This window comes from Scyliorhinus canicula, chromosome 5 (assembly GCF_902713615.1).
Source record: "Scyliorhinus canicula chromosome 5, sScyCan1.1, whole genome shotgun sequence".
Taxonomy (NCBI): Eukaryota; Metazoa; Chordata; class Chondrichthyes; order Carcharhiniformes; family Scyliorhinidae; genus Scyliorhinus; species Scyliorhinus canicula.
The window spans coordinates 15,716,093-15,732,606 of NC_052150.1; the positions used below are offsets into that span (position 1 = coordinate 15,716,093).

At 43.7% G+C, this 16,514-nt stretch overlaps 1 protein-coding gene across 1 annotated transcript in view; it reads right to left on the reverse strand.

Annotated features, from left to right (window-relative positions):
• The window catches only part of fars2 (phenylalanyl-tRNA synthetase 2, mitochondrial), a 541,716-nt gene that overhangs the window by 364,628 nt on the left and 160,574 nt on the right, over window positions 1–16,514 (reverse strand). Inside the window, 1 exon segment of the mRNA XM_038796635.1 lies at window positions 1,293–1,424. Coding sequence (XP_038652563.1) covers window positions 1,293–1,424 — 132 coding nt within the window.

The following is a 16,514-nucleotide window of genomic DNA, read 5'->3' on the forward strand; positions in this document are numbered from 1 at the left end:
AATGTCCAGAGTGAAATGTCTGCATTTTGACGCTGGAGTGGGGACATAGCCCCATTATTGGAGAATCATGCCCATGGTTTTTTGGAACCATGCTGTCTTCTCTCCTTCTTAAATATTTTATCTCACTTGTTACGGCTGTTCCAAATGTTACCAAATTCCTTAAGATCATGCTTAAGAATTTGGGGATCAAATGTTTAGCTCATTGTTGTGAAAAGGAAAGTAACCAAAGTAAAGCCCAAGTGTCTCCAACAGCTCATTTCTCAATCGACTGAATTGCTTGACTGACCATTGAGCAGCTCAGATACATCTGATGCTCCGGTGAACAAGCAGGGCCATGGAGCGTCATGGAAACAAAAACATGAAATTTAAAGTCAATACATTGCGGGGGGTCAGGAACCAAGTGAGAACAAGTTTGATAGGTAGGCAAGAACTTATGTGAGATTTGGATACAAGCTGTTCATTTCTGGGAGATGATTTAAAATCAACTAATGCCAATAAAGGCACTAAATGAAATGAGCTTAGGTTGCCCCAACCCAATTTCTGGTGGGCATTGGTCTACAACATAAAATCATTGGTTGAATTGGAAAAATTAATTTAGATGTTGTAAAGGGTGCTCTTGTGAAGAGGGGGTTTCTGGTAGAACAGAAGGAACTCTACTCTGCATTTTGTCTATGCTGAAATTCAGTGGTTCTCAAACGTTTTCATCTGTGGACCAATTGAGCAGGGCAAAAGACCGCTCGACCTAATTACCTGTCCAATACACCTGCTTTCACTTGCCACCGCAAAATAATGTATTAGAATTAATGGGAATATTTACACTACTTTTGATGAGAAACCAATGAGGTGTTGTCTGCTGACAAGCTGGAGAGTTTCAGTCTTATGTCGGGCTCCACATCAGGTCCCTCCTCTCTGTTTTCATCCCCAACAAGCATTAGAAATTCTATCGCACAGTTGTGTGTTGTAACAGTAACCTAAATCTTTTGTTTAAAACTATATTGTTGTTGCTTGTGTTTGTGATGTGCACATGTTAGCCAACTGAGTTAACTGCCCCCAAGGTATGAATTGGTGCATTTTCTACCTTACACAGTTTTTAAAATTTCACATTTTATGTGAAGTACTGCTTTTCAGTGCAATGATTCTTCACCTTTCTTCAGCAGAAATTTGCAAATTTTTTTAAAATGTGGAAAGAAAATCAGGGCAAAAGTACATTTTGAATAACTCAGAGATTTAAATGAATAATCAAAGAAGGCTTCAAAAACTCCAATGTCAATTGTTCTGGACTATTTAATTACCTGAGTTTACCAGCTGCTGCTCCATGATCCCACAGCCAAGGACCTCCATCCATTCTCCTTGGAATTTGATCTCCATTTCAAAGGAAGGGTGTGTAAATGGGAAATAGCAATCCACCCATCTAATTTCTAATCCTGTTACAAAGCAAAAGTAACAGCATTAGGGATTTCTGTAAAAAAATTACCCTTCAGCTAATGACACCAATTACTGAATTCCAGGAAAATAAATAGCAAACAAACCTATTTACAACAGTTTTGCACAAAGCAATAAATCTTTAAACAGAGGAAAAAATGGCCATGTCTTTTCCAATATGAAAAGTGCTTTGTGCAGTTCAGGCCCCCTCCAAAACCAAATCAATCACTTGTCAAAATCTCAGCCGCCTAGCGGATAAGGAAAATGAGTCAAGATCACTGGGAAGCAGGCAATCTTATTTAAAATCGTAACTGGCAGCGACTATTAACTTCTGAAAAATGATAAATTAGACTTAGCCTTCGTGAGGACTGGATAGCTCTTAATTTGTAAAACAATCACAGCTAATCATCAACCCTTTTATGAGCCTTTGGTTTTAGAACAAGAAAATGAATATGTAATTTCATTCCAAGAATATTAACAGAACAAGGAGTTGTGTGTTAGACAAACTCATGTCTTGAATTATAGCTGCACTTCTTTAATCTTCTGTATTTATCATCAGTTTATTGTTTAGGACCTCATAAAATGTTGCACCTGTACGCTAGATGACTGCTGAATTGCATTAAGGTCCTTGTGGTCTTAGTTTGGCTTTTGCTTAGTTGCTGTTCTGTAGCAAAGTGGAATCACAGAGATCTGTGTACTGTCTTGCCAAAATAGATTGACTTGTTTGATTAGATTTCATTCAAAGTACAGCACATTCTTTAGTAAAAAGCTTAGTGTTTTTATTATTTTTTTCCCCTGAGCCTTTAAGGATGGAACAAGAATTATTTTCTTTAATATGACACCAACAGTTTCATCAGAGTGAGATGTACCATTCATCAATACAGCTGAATATATAAGCATTATTGGAGTAGAGTTTACCGAGACATTGGTAAAATCCTGTGGTAGTAAAAGTGAACGATTAATATTTTGTTTAACTATGATCTAAAGCCAGATTAAAGAACATAATACTCATTTTATGTTAATAAATATACAAACAAGCATTGGGATTTTCACTCAGTCCGACAATATCTTAAGAAGTAAGTGATATTCTCAACATGTAAGCAGAATGCAGTATGAAAACTATGCCAACCCAGTACAATGCTATGAATAAAAATCTAATCACCAGCATCTGCAGATTGTCCAAGGCTTTGCTCACAGGTAAGTCAGGTCCTTAACTACATATTTATTGTGGTCCCACTAAGGCCCAAATATATTCAAGAGGCGGCTAGACATAGCACTTGGGAAGAATGGGATCAAAGGCTATTGGGAGAAAGAAGGATTAGGCTATTGAATTGGATGATCAGCCATGATCATGATAAATGGCGGAGCAGGCTCGAAGGGCAAAAGACCTTGTGCTACTATCTTCTATGTACCTACGTAAATGTGGCAGCATGGTGCATTATGGCAATGGATACAACGTTAAAATGAAGCAACATATACTGACAGTGACAACACTGACACAATGTACAGAGATTAAACAGTCGACTGGTGCTGAGACATGCAGTTTTTACGATATGGGGGGGTTTTTACCCAAAGAAAATAGGCATTTGTGGGTCAGTTGGAATAAATTAAAGTCTTTAGAATCAGGTCCCAAACCCAAACATTATTCCGATTTTAGCTGAGGTGGAAAGGTGAGCAGACAACAACCAGTTCCAAAGCAGCAGGTGGGTACTTTAAATTGTTAATGAGCTGTTGAGCCTCAAGGTCATTTGCCTTTTTGAATTTAACTGCTATCGGCCAGATTCGAAGTATGTAAAGGACGGTATCATTTTAATTATTCCTCTTTACCCCTCCTCTCCTTACTGTTTTTCACAATTCTTTTCTTCCTAAATTCTCCGCTTCCAAATCTTTCTGCTTCCTTGCAGCTCAGTTGAGGGGGATTGGCGAGGGGGGGTGGTCATTATGTCGACTACTTTATCTGTTCTTTACATTCCTAACACAGAATGCTGATGCAGCCTATAGTTCTATAGTTCCTTGAACAGTTGGGTAGGCATATGTGGTGTTTACTTCTCACGGGAGCTAATTGGGTGACCTCCCTCTCAGTCGTGAGGAACAGAGGCATTGATAAGGGACAAAGTGGGCACAGGTAATGCTGTTGAACATGAAGACAGCGATGCCTTTTCCTAGATCATCATAGCCCAAGAGTTGACCTTCCACTTGGAATTTCAACAACATTGGATATTTTCTGGATCTTTGCTAAGTGTTTCTCAGCAACAGTTCTTCGCCAATGACCCAATGTACTGTGGATTGAACTACAATTCGTTTGCAATAGCCAGTACACAAAAGAAAATGCAATGGAAAACAAGTTGAGCTTAAACTGTAATGTGGATTTTCAGGGACAAGGCTCCTTCAGCCCCCCACGCCCCACTCTGAGGAAACAATTAGGGAAGTCAATTGATTTGGCACAAATTTCCGTTTTCCATTTTCATACTGCTGATAGAAACCTCATTAAAAGTTAAATCGGTATAACTGGGTTTTCAAACAGCAATAACGCTATTGGCCTTGAAAAAATAAGTGGAATGTTGTTGAATTATTAATGATTAGATTTTTAAACTAACATTTTTAAATAATCAACATTTTAATGAATTTTGTTCTTATTTTAGCTTCTTCCTTAAGCCCCTGTGTCTGTCTCCATTTTTATTTTGCTCTGGAAAAGCTCGAGAATTGATTTGATTATTAGTGCTTTCATTTATTGGTTGGCTGTCTACAGGAATTCTTTAATGTTATTGGCTGCTTTGACAGTTTGATAACTGTTACGTCACCCTGGGCTAGTGCGCAGACAAGTCTAGTCCCACAGGCATGGAATCCCAACACAGGTGAATTAACCAATAATTTGTATAAAATTCCTGCAATCTTTGGCCCTTGGTTCCCCAATAATTACAGTCACCCAGGTTTGTAAGTTGAAACATAATTACTGTTTATTCATAACATAAATAAAGATGAAAAATACAGTAATTACAACAGAATCATGGCTAGCTAATCTACTACCCCCCACCTTTTATTGTCCCACCCTCTACTCACACACACACACACACACACAAGGCAGACAAACACAGAGGGGTGGAAGAGGATAAAATAATAAGAATTAAGGTAAAATGATAAGAGTCCTTTCTTTCAATGTTGAATTCTTTGCAGCAGGATGTCCTTCCAGCACGCTGATTGATCAAAGCCTCCAGTGTACAGTTGGTGATAGTCTTCTTGCAGAAACGTTAATTCACAGGCAGTAGGGGTTCTTCTGGAGAGACACCGTAGCCTTTTTGAAACTGGGCCTTAAACTCAAAGATCCACCTTTGAGTCTACTTCTCTTTTAGTACTCTTTGTCTTCCTTGAAACCCAGCTTCCAGCCCGAGTTCTAATCTTTGTAGTTTCGCTAAAGTGACATCCAGTCTTACTGGGGAAAGAGAAGAGTTCCTACACTGGATTTTCTTAAAGAGATTTCATCATATCAGAAAGAGAAAATCAGAGGTGCTTCTTCCAGCTTTGGAACCAAAAGTAAAACTAATCCAGGCTTACTGGGGAGAGAGAAACATTCCAGAGAAATCAGAACCAATCAGCACTGGTTATCGGCAAAGCCCAGAATTTTGAATCAGCTCATTGGCCACCAGACAAGTTCGTCAAACTAAGTCATCACTGATCTCTCCTGCTTTAATTAAAGGCAAAGTCTGCATTAAAGTCACAGGCCCATTAATCACCCTTGGATTAAAAATTGTAATAGCCACAAAAAAAGGGTAAAACAGGAAACAAACAGGGTTTAAGTAGGAGAATACTAATATGTTACTGTAGCTCAACACTGAGAATCCCCATTAAGCAATGCAACATAATTTACTTGTCAAGAGAGGTAGAGTTCTCGGTAGAGAGGTTGTTAGGTCTTTCGGTGCAGTCTTCTTCAAGGTTAGAGGCATTCTTGCTTCACCCCTTCCTACAAAATCTGAGATATTCTTTCTTTGTTTTATCTTCCAGAGTGGCTTTGTAGTATTTAGTTATGCTGCAAATACTTAGTTTAGTTGTTTATATATTCTTCCCTCTCCCCTCTCCAAAGTAATTCTCATAAGATTCTAAAATATTTTTCTCCCTTTACTTCACACCATGGTTTTGTAGCTTGAAATAGTTGCTGCTTTATTTGTGGACCAATGAGCTTGTATTCCCACCAGGTTTCCATTGACTAGCAACATGAATAGGTGGACATTCATCTTCCCGAGGCCTGAATGAATCTAGCTGTAGTGCCTGCACTCAGCATGATGGTGTCTCCAGAGTATGTTCTCCACCTTCAGCACAAACTTCTATTTTTCATCTTGCTACATCCCTCATCCTAAATAACCATTAATTCATAATTTTTGTTCAGCAGCTTAATGTACAGAAAAGATGGAAAATAGACATGATAAACAACTATCCCTTATTCTGGGCTCTCAATGTTTACCCACAGCTTTGGTAAGAGTAATTGGCCTCTAAATCTTGGAGTTATATATTTCTTGAACAGCAATGTAAAATTTATCACTTTTCAATCTTTTGACACAATTCTCACTTGTAAGGATCTTTGAAAATTATCATTGATAACTTGCTTTTTCCCAACCAACCTCATTCAGTACTCTGCATTTGTGCATACTCCAACAAGCAGAGCAACTCAGCCAAATTGGTGTTGATATTAATGAACAACCCAAATAAACTGTGGTACATCTATGACATTATGTAAGACTCCCAAGACATATTTGATGTAGTTTTACATGAAATATTAACAGTTAAGCTCAAAGATGTGTCGACTCAGGGCAAAATAGCAACAGATAAGAAGTTGGCTGAAGAATAGAAAATAATGGGCAGAATTTTCCCAAAATCTGGCAGTGTCAGGTTCAGACTGAAAACCGGCGTGTAACACTCCATGTGGCACAGCCGAATTTTCACTCCAGTGCCAGAAAATCTGGGGGCGTGGTTTTCATTGTCACTCTGGCAGGGCGGGGTCTGATAGAGCCGGCTCCACAGAGACTGGGGTATGGGCACCCCCATCTGCACTAGAATTAAATTCCCCCCCCCCACAAGCATTTGGGTGACTGCGTCCCATAACACAAGCACACTCAAAGGGATCAGCCACCCCGCCCCATAGGCATTGGCCATCCCTCCCTCACAGGCATCGGCCATTCCTCCCACACAAGCATCAGCCTTCCCCCCACATACACATCAGTGCATGTGCCCCCGCCCCCCCCCCCCCCCCCACCAGACATAAGGGGGGCTTTCCCAATGGGGATCACCAAATGGCCAGTCCCTGGAAGTGCTGGCATCTCCAGTTCCCACAGCTAGCGAGGCCACTAGATTGCAGTCAATGTGTGTTGGTAGAAGAGTCATGATGGAATGGGGCCGGTTTGCAGAATGGGCTGCCCCAGGCTTGCTGGTGGACCAATTTTGGTGTTCAAGTTAAATCAATGGCTTATATTCAGACACTAAATATATTACTAGTCAAATTTCAAACAATACCAAGTCAGGACGGTAGGTGAAATCAAAGGAGAAAGACAAGAAAGTGCAAAATATATGGGTGGCCTAAAGAATAGCAGATGAAATTTAATGCAGAGAAGCGTAAAGTACTGCACATAACAAGGAAAAATAGGTGCCTACATACTCCTTGAAGGATGCTGAAATAGCTGATGAAGTTGAAAAAGACTTCTGGAACTTTGTAAACTCAGAAATTAACATGTACAACTAATGCAGATCAGTAGTCAACAAAACCATTTAGATGTTGATCAATATAGACAATGGAGTAAAACACAAGTCACAAGAAGTTGTGATCAAATTGCACAATGTTCTGAACAGGACACAGTTTGCATACAATACCATTTTTGGTATTTATAAACATTGGAGAGAGCGGAGAGAAGAGCCACAAGATTTATCCTTTTTGTGAGGGAACTGGGGTAAGAGGAAAGACAGGCTTTCTAGCCTGGAAAGGAAGCACCTGAGACATGAACTTATTGGCTGTGTGGTGATATGCATCACTGTAAATACACAAGGGGTTAATGTAAGTGCACGTAGTCTAGCTAGACACTAGAGGGAGCACCAGAGACATGACACACAGACAGTCAACCAATAGATCAGTCAGATAGGACAGACCAATGGGTATTCACGATACACACAGAGGTGAAACAACAACAGGGGGGCATTACACCAACCCATATATAAAGGACACAGCACACATGATCTTCCTCTTTCCAGTGGAGACACTAAGTGAGTACAGACATAGGGTTGATTCAACATCACACCCACCACGTGGATTGTAGCAGACTGGTTCGTCAGTCTGAGTAGCTATAGAAGGATTAACAGTAGAGGCGAATCCCAGTAGGAGAATTGTTAATAGTTTAATAAATGTGTCAGAGTGAACATCAAGGAAGCAACTTATGCTACGCCAAGAGCATAACAAGACATGGTACCAGTTGAGTGACTATTTCAATCCATATAGTTACAACTCAGCAAACAGTGACAACCAGCAACAACACCCAGGCAAGTTGATCGAGATTCCGGTTCCACAGCGGCTCAAGTGCCACAGCAATCTCCGCGAAAACTGCCGTGCATTCAGGCAAAGGTTTGAGATTTTCCTGGTAGCAGCCGACCTACAAGACGTGGCCGATGCTGAAAAGACAGAGCTTCTGCTCACCATCGTCGGTTCCAGAGCAGAAGAAATCTTTAAATCATTCAAGTTCTCCAAAGAGCAACACAGGAGCCAGTTCCAGGCAGTCCTGGACAAATTCGAACAATACTGCGAGGAAAATACAAACAAACCAACAGAAAACATGCCAGTACTTACCACAAGGCCGGGTTCCCGGAGAGAGAACGACAATTTTGATCGGTGGCCATCTTGAAAAAGGTACTGCACATGTGCAGTTGCGCATGCGCAATTGCGAAAAAGGTCCCGAGTAAAGGAACAGCGATATGCGCATGCGCAATCACTTCCCATGCACTACGTCACACGCTTCGTGATGTCAGAGACCCCGGACAATGCCCACTTAAAGGGGAAATGTCCCAAAACACACACAAAATTTTTAAAGCTGTAAAACCTGATCCTTTCACCTGGAACAACAGCACAATGCCTGAAATTCGACCAGTAGCTGAAATTAACCTCCACAGAACCCTTCAACAAGCAGTTAGCACCATCCAAAGAGATGATACAGTCCTTGAATACTACGACTCAGACCTTGATTTCTTCTTTGGACATCGCGAGCCCAATGCCAGCTCTGACACAAACAGTGATGACATGGTCCTAGAAGACTACGACTCAGACAAAGGTTTTTTCATTAGAGATGGCGATCCCAGTACCAAATCCGAACCGCAACGAGATGTGTTCTACAGTGAAGAATCTGACACAGACGCGGATGTGTTCTTCGGATTTGAGGATCTTCAGCCGAGCATATATGACATCCCGACTCGTAAGTGCAGGATTATGCTGCGGCCTGACACCAAGAGACAGAGAATGGTACAAGCCCACAGAGAGCGGCCTGCTGCCACACAGAGAGTGGTCCACGCACCGCTGAGGGTTTCCGACTCCACACAGAGAGTGGTCCACGCACCACAAAGGGTCTCAGCCTCTACACAGGAAGCGATGATAGACTCAACAGCGAGACAACTGCATGTCTCCACACAGAAAGTGACTCCAGTATCACAAGCCTCCACTGCGAGCTCGTGGACAGCCTCCACGATAGATGAAACGCAAGACTCCAAAGCGCAGTCCTTGCATGAACAAGACCATTAGGGTCTAGCAACCTCCTCTGAGCAACCAGCAGCAGATGATGCAAGACTGCCACGCTCAAGTGAACAACAGCAAGACTCTGACAGTCTGCCATGCTCAAGTGCACAGCAAGACGACTATGACAGTCTACCATGCGCCAGTGAACAACAAAGCAACACCCACATTATTTGAGCTACAAGAAGACTCTGACAGTCTACCCAGCTCCAGTGAACAACAAAGCAACACCCACATTATTTGAGCTACAAGAAGACTCGGACAGTCTACCCAGCTCAAGTGAACAACAAAGCGACTATGACAGTCCACCCACATTGTTTGAGCCACCAGAAGAAGACTTTTGACAGTCTACCCAGCCCAAGTGAACAACAAGAAGCTACTGAGGGTCTATCCACTGTATGTGAGACAAATGACGACAGCATCCCACTTCCCATACTACATGTGCTTTGTGACAGACCTCAGCTAGTGTGTACAGAGGCACTCGACGATCACAGTGAGACCACTGGTGACTCCAGTGACACCACGTTACTTCGAACCTCATTCGCTCGAGCCTCTCCACAAGCAAATGCATCCCTGAATGTTTTGACTCCAGACGTGGAACATCAAGAAACCTCAGCTGACTCCAGTGAACCTGCTATGACTCCAGACAGGGAGCATCGACAAACCACAACTGACTCAGGTGACACGGATCAGACTCCAAACGGGGAGCATCGACAAACCAAAACTGACTCAGGTGAAACGGACCAGACTCCAGATGGGGAGCAACCAAAAGCCAAAGCTGATTCAAGTAAGCTGGACATGATTCCAGACGCGGAGCGCCGCAAACTCAGTGACGGCACGCTCAAGAAAACAGCAAATGCCACAAAGCACGCTGACACAAGTAACTGTGTGAAGGACTCGTATTATCCAGAGTGTGGTCCTTGAGCGCAGCGAACACAACAACAGAACCATCCAACACAACATCACAACCTATGAAGACCAAATCAAAGACAACGACACGACGCGTACCAAAGGCGACATCGTCGACAGCAAGCACGACAAAGACGACACCAATGGAACTACGACTGGTACGACATGGTACAACTCTGCCCATGAGGGTCACTGTTACTGTTCAGCTCAGTACAATGACATACCATGGCAGGACAATGCATCTTTCCACTTCACGTGTGCTGCACTACCAACAGGCAACCTGGCTTTCAGGACAGATGCCATCCAACATCGCTGTCACAAGCATCGGAAGAAAAAAAGACTCCAAATCAGACAACAAAGTGATTTGACCACTTCTTGGTTCCTTATGCACAGGGACACTGATGGTGTTCACAAGGACATGCCACCATCAAAATCACCAACTCACAACCCAACAAGAAAGACTTTCAACCATGATAATTGATGGGTTTTGGACTCATACATCTGATTTGGACTTATTGTTTAATAATCACTGTTATCATTACTTGTACATAGCGTCACTTATCTACCTGTTTTTGTTCAATTTTCTTTAATACTGTACAGAAAATCTGTATCACCAAAAAAGGAGGATGTGGTAATATGCATCACTGTACATGCACAAGGGGTTAATGTAAGTACACGTAGACTAGCTAGACACTAGAAGGATCACCAGAGACATGACACACAGACACTCAACCAATGGGTCAGTAAGATAGGACACGACCAATGGGCATTCACGATACACACAGAGGTGAAACCACCACAGGGGGGCATTACACCAACCCATATATAAAGGACGCAGCACACATGATCTTCCTCTTTCCAGTGGAGATACTCAGTGAGTACAGACACAGGGTTGATTCAACATCACACCCACCACGTGGATTGTAGCAGTCTGGTTCGTCAGTCTGAGTAGCTATAGAAGGATTAACAGTAGAGGCGAATCCCAGTAGGAGAATTGTAAATAGTTTAATAAACGTGTTGAAGTTATCTCCACGTCTGAACCTCCCTTTGTCAGAGTGAACATCAAGGAAGCAGCTTATGCTACGCCAAGAGCATAACAAGACAGGCTGTACTGTTAGTTCTGGAGTAACTCCATAATCTATCCTTGGTCTCTTCCTGCGTCCTCTTTAGCACACCTCCAACCACCCTGTAATGTTGCCACCCTCATCTTGGTCATTCATGACTCAGCAAAAGTATTACTCACTTTCTCCACCCCCTCCGCTTCCCCTCGTTTTTCAGAAATCCAAAATGCACAGGAACAATAGAGCATTTCACCAGTTTGGAGGGAGATGTGCCAAACCCCATAGATTGAATCCAGCAGCATGAACACAGGAGCACATACCAGTCTATTGTCATGGGCTCTTTCAGTGAAGAGTAGATACCTGATATACATAAATAACCTATTAGAGACTTTTTAAAAGTGCGGGTCGAGACCCACAGGTGGGTAATAGGCGGGTGTCAGGAGGATCGTGAAGCAATCGGTTTGGATATTGCGGTGGTGTTCCCAATCGTGGGAGAAGCACAACGTGGCTCCCAGCTTTAAAATAATAACAAAATGAGGTTGTGTGCAGTCTTCTGGCCATAAGAAGCAACAGTGAGCAGGTTATGCACCGTGCACGTACACTTGACATCAAACACTCTGTACATACGTGGTTTTGGCGTAAAATCACATGCGCAAGCTTCTTCTATTTACCATCTGCTAGAGAACACGGCAAGAGAACTGTGAAGACGGATCACTTCATTACAAGGGAGAGATGATCAGAGGCACATTTAGGCAGTGTACCTATTGTTATGATCCCCTGACTAATGCACCGTCAATTCCAGCCCCACTTGACCGGGAGTCGCATCACAATGGAAATTAACAAATAATTCTTAGAAAATTACCCAAAGTCTTTGGCCCTTGGCTGCAAAATAACTACAGTCACGAGGTTTATAAATTTAAAGACAATTAATTTTATTAATAATACATATAATTAAATATGCAGCAAATACAACTGTTTAACTATTATCTAATTCCAAAGCCCCCCCTACCTTGAACTAGCCCCACCCTCTACACACACGCACGACAAACAAACACAAGAGGGGAAAAGAGGGGTGTAAAAATAATAGTAAGAAGTCTTACAACACCAGGTTAAAGTCCAACAGGTTTGTTTCAAACACTAGCTTTCGGAGCGCTGATACTTCCTCAGGTGAATGAAGGGGTATCTTCCAGAAACATATATATAGACAAAGTCAAAGATGCAAAACAATACTTTGAATGCAAGCATTTTCAGGTAATTAAGTCTTTACAGATCCAGAAATCCACCAACCGCAACATCGTCATCAAACCAGCAGACAAAGGAGGGGTCACCGTCATACTGAACAGAATGGACTAATGCAAAGAAGTGTACAGATAACTCAACAACCAGGAATCCTACAGACAATTACCCGCAGATCTGACCAGGGAACACACCCGCCAAATCAACAGACTGATCAAGACCATGGACTCAACACCGACAACTGCCAATCTCCAGACGCAATTCTCGTACGAACGGGATATGGCGCTCGACTAATCGATCGACAGTTCCCACGCGGCACAGCAAAAAACCGCACCGACCTCCTCAGAAGACAAACACGGGACACCACTGACAGAGTACCCTTCGTCGTCCAGTACTTTCCTGGGGTGGAGAAACTACGACATCTCCTTCGCAGCCTTCAACATATCATCAATGAAGATGAACACCTTGCCAAGGTCATCCCCACACCCCCACTACTGGCCTTCAAACAACCGCGCAACCTCAAACCATTGTTTGCAGCAAATTACCCAGCCTTCAGAACAGCGACCACGACACCACACAATCCTGCCAGGGCAATCTCTGCAAGACATGCCAAATCATCGACTTGCATACCACCATTACACGTGGTAATACCACCCACCAGGTACGCGGCACATACTCGTGCGACTCGACCAATGTAGACTACCTCTTACGCTGCAGGAAAGGATGTCCTGAAGCGTGGTACATTGGCGAGACCATGCAGACACTGTGATAACGAATGAACGGGCATCGTGCGACAATCACCAGACAGGAATGTTCCCTTCCAGTCGGGGAACACTTCAGCAGTCAAGGGCATTCAGCCTCTGATCTCCGGGTAAGCGTTGTCCAAGGCGGTCTTCAGGACACGCGACAACGCAGAATTGCCGAGCAAAAACTTATAGCTAAGTTCCGCATGCATGAGTGCGGCCTCAACAGGGATCTTGGATTAATGTCACATTACATCCACCCCCCACCATCTGGCCTGGACTTGCAAAATCCTACCCACTGTTCTGGCTTGAGACAATTCACACCTCTTTAACCTGTGATTATCCCTCTCCCAGGATCTGTAATGATTTGATTACCTGCAAATGCTCGCATTCCAAGCATTATCCAGCATCTCTGACTTTGTCTATATAAATGTTTCTGGAACATACCTCGCCATTCACCTGAGGAAGGAGCTGCGCTCCGAAAGCTCGTGTTTGAAACAAACCTGTTGGACTTTAACCTGGTGTTGGAAGACTTCTAAATGAGAGTTGAGAATCCTTAAAATGTAAAGGCATTTGTAGACTAAGCATGACGAGTTTGAGGACAAACTTCTTGATTCTTTTCAAAGAACGCAGTGAGAACTTCATAAAAATATATTTTTATTGAAAACCTTTTCATTGATAATATAATATAAAACAAATGCTACAAATGACAATATAAAAGGAACACATTCAACAGGTAAGAACACATCCAAACCTAACACCCCAAACAATAAACTAAAACTAAACACTTCTCCCCCCAAACAACTGACAGTGAATAACTCTCTAAAGAAGGCAATGAATGGCTGCCATCTCAGGTAGAATGCCTCTACTGACTCCTAATGGTTGACCATCTCTAAATTGAAAAAAATTCTATGAGGTCACCCAACCAGGCACTGGGCAGAGTAGGAGACCTGCACCCAAGCAAAACTCACCCTGACACCCCAAAAATGTTCACCGATGGACAAGGCTCCAGTTCGACATTAAGAATCTCTGACGTGGTGTTAAAGAAGGAGGCCCAAAAAAGTAACAACTTGGGACACGACCAGAACATGAGTATGATTGGCCTGCCCCCGAGAATACCGCTTCCAACTGTATTCCACCCCTGAAAAAATCCACGCATCCTCAGCTTGGTCAGATGAGCCCTATGCAGCGCCTGGAACTGGATCAAACTGAGCCAAGCACACAGGAAGATCTGGAGTTTACCCTATGAAGAACCTCACTTCACACCTTATCCAAAATAGAACTCAATTTACCCTTCCACTTTGTCTTCACCGATTCCGCTGATAGGATCTGGCCATAGATACCTAAAATACTCAAATACTCCCCCCAACACACCCGGCCAAAGATAAAATCATCTTCAGCAAGGAGGATGGGGTGATGTCACGGGAAATTAAGGAAAAGTCTTACTCAAAAAGCCATGAATCTGGAAGTAACAAATCATAATAGTCCCAGGGAGTTGAAACTTTACTGACAGCGCCTCAAAACTGGCAAACCGTCCCACCATGAACAAATCCCCAAACGTGTCGAGATCCTTCCCCTCCCATAACCTAAATGTCGAGTCTAAATTTTCCGGCACAAAGAGATGATTACAGATAGGGGCCAACAATACATGGAGCTAGATTTAAAATTGTCTGAATTTATTCCAGATCCTCAGGATGGACACCACCACTGGATTCGAAGAGGATCTTGCAGGAGAGAACGGAAGTAAGGAATTTACTAAGGCACCAAACTAATGCCCCTACAAGAAGCCACCTCCATTTGACCCCATATGGAACCCGGATCGTTAAGCCATCCCAGCAATTTCTCAATATTGGCAGTCCAATAATAAAATAATAAATTAAGTACAGCTAAGTCAACTGACTGTCTATCCCTCCGGAGAAATATCCACAAATCCTTGGGGTCCTGTCTGCCCAAATAAAAGAGGACACAATTTGTTCATTCTTACAAAAAAGGATTTAGGAAGAAAAAAGTGTGGAGACAATGAAAAAGAAATAAAAATCTCGGGAGGACATTCATATTAATAGTCTGAACCCTGTCCTTCAAGGTCAAGGGGGGGGGGTTATCCCAGTTTTGAAAATCATATTTGACCCCACTCACCAACTAGCATAATCCAATTTATGAAGCATGCCGGCGGATTAACCGGGAAGCATTCGCTCTTATCGAATTCATACCCAAAAAAGGAGCCAAAACTCCTAAGTAGCCTCATTATTTCATCCAGAGTAGAGACTGGGTCTGTAGTTAAGAGAAGTAGATCATCTGCTTACAAGGACACCCTGGGCGTGATTCTCCGCTGCCCACGACGGGTCGGAGAATAGTGGGAGGGAGTCCCTGACATTTTTCACACCCTCCCGCTATTCTCCCCCCCCCCCCCCCACTGCCGCCCCACGACACGAATCGCTGCTCGCCGTTTTTTACGGCGAACAGCGATTCTCCCCAGGCTGATGGGCCAAGTTCCCAGGCCTTTACGGCCGTTTTTACGGCAGCAAACACACCTGCTTGCTGCCGTCGTAAAAACGGCCGCAACATGCCAGTTCTGGGCATCCAGGGGGGCATGGGCCCGCGATCGGTGCCCACCGATTGCGATCGGTGCCCACCGATTGCGGGCAGTGCGTCCGTAACGGACGCACTCTTTCTCCCTCCGCCGCCCTGCAGGATCAGTCCATGGGGCGGCCGAGGGAGATGACTGCCCCGCGCATGCGCGGGTTGGAGCTGTCCAACCCGTGCATGCGCGGCTGACATCATCGTGCGCGTCAGCCGGCGTGACGCTTAGCGCGCGGACTTAGCGACGGTCTCTAAGGCCGCGATGCCGTGCGTCACGGGGCCCCGCTGCTAGCCCCGCCTGGGGGGGGGGAGAATCGGGTCCCGGGAGGGGGCGCAGAGGCTGCCGTGAAACATGGCCAGTTTCACGGCAGCCTTTACGATTCGCCGCATTTGCGGAGAATCGCGCCCCCTATGTTCCCTCCCTCACCTACTTCTCCCCTTCCACTTATCGGAAAATCTCAACGCTTTGGCCAATGGTTAAATCGCTATAGCGAATAGAAGCGGAGACAGTGGACATCCCTGCCTCATACCTCTGTTCAACAAAAAAATAATCCGAGCTCAAGGCATTAGTGCAACACGAGCCGTGGGGCCCTATACATTAACCGAACTTAAGGTATGAACTTTTGCTCCAAACCAAACCTCCCAAGAATCTCGAAAAGATATCCCCACTCTACCCAATCAAATGTTTTTTTAGCATACATGGATACAATCACTTCTGGCTCGGGCACAGGAGAGTGGGAAAGAACAATATTTAACAGCTGGTGTATATTAGCCGACAGTTGCTGACCCTTAACAAAGCTTGCTTCGTCT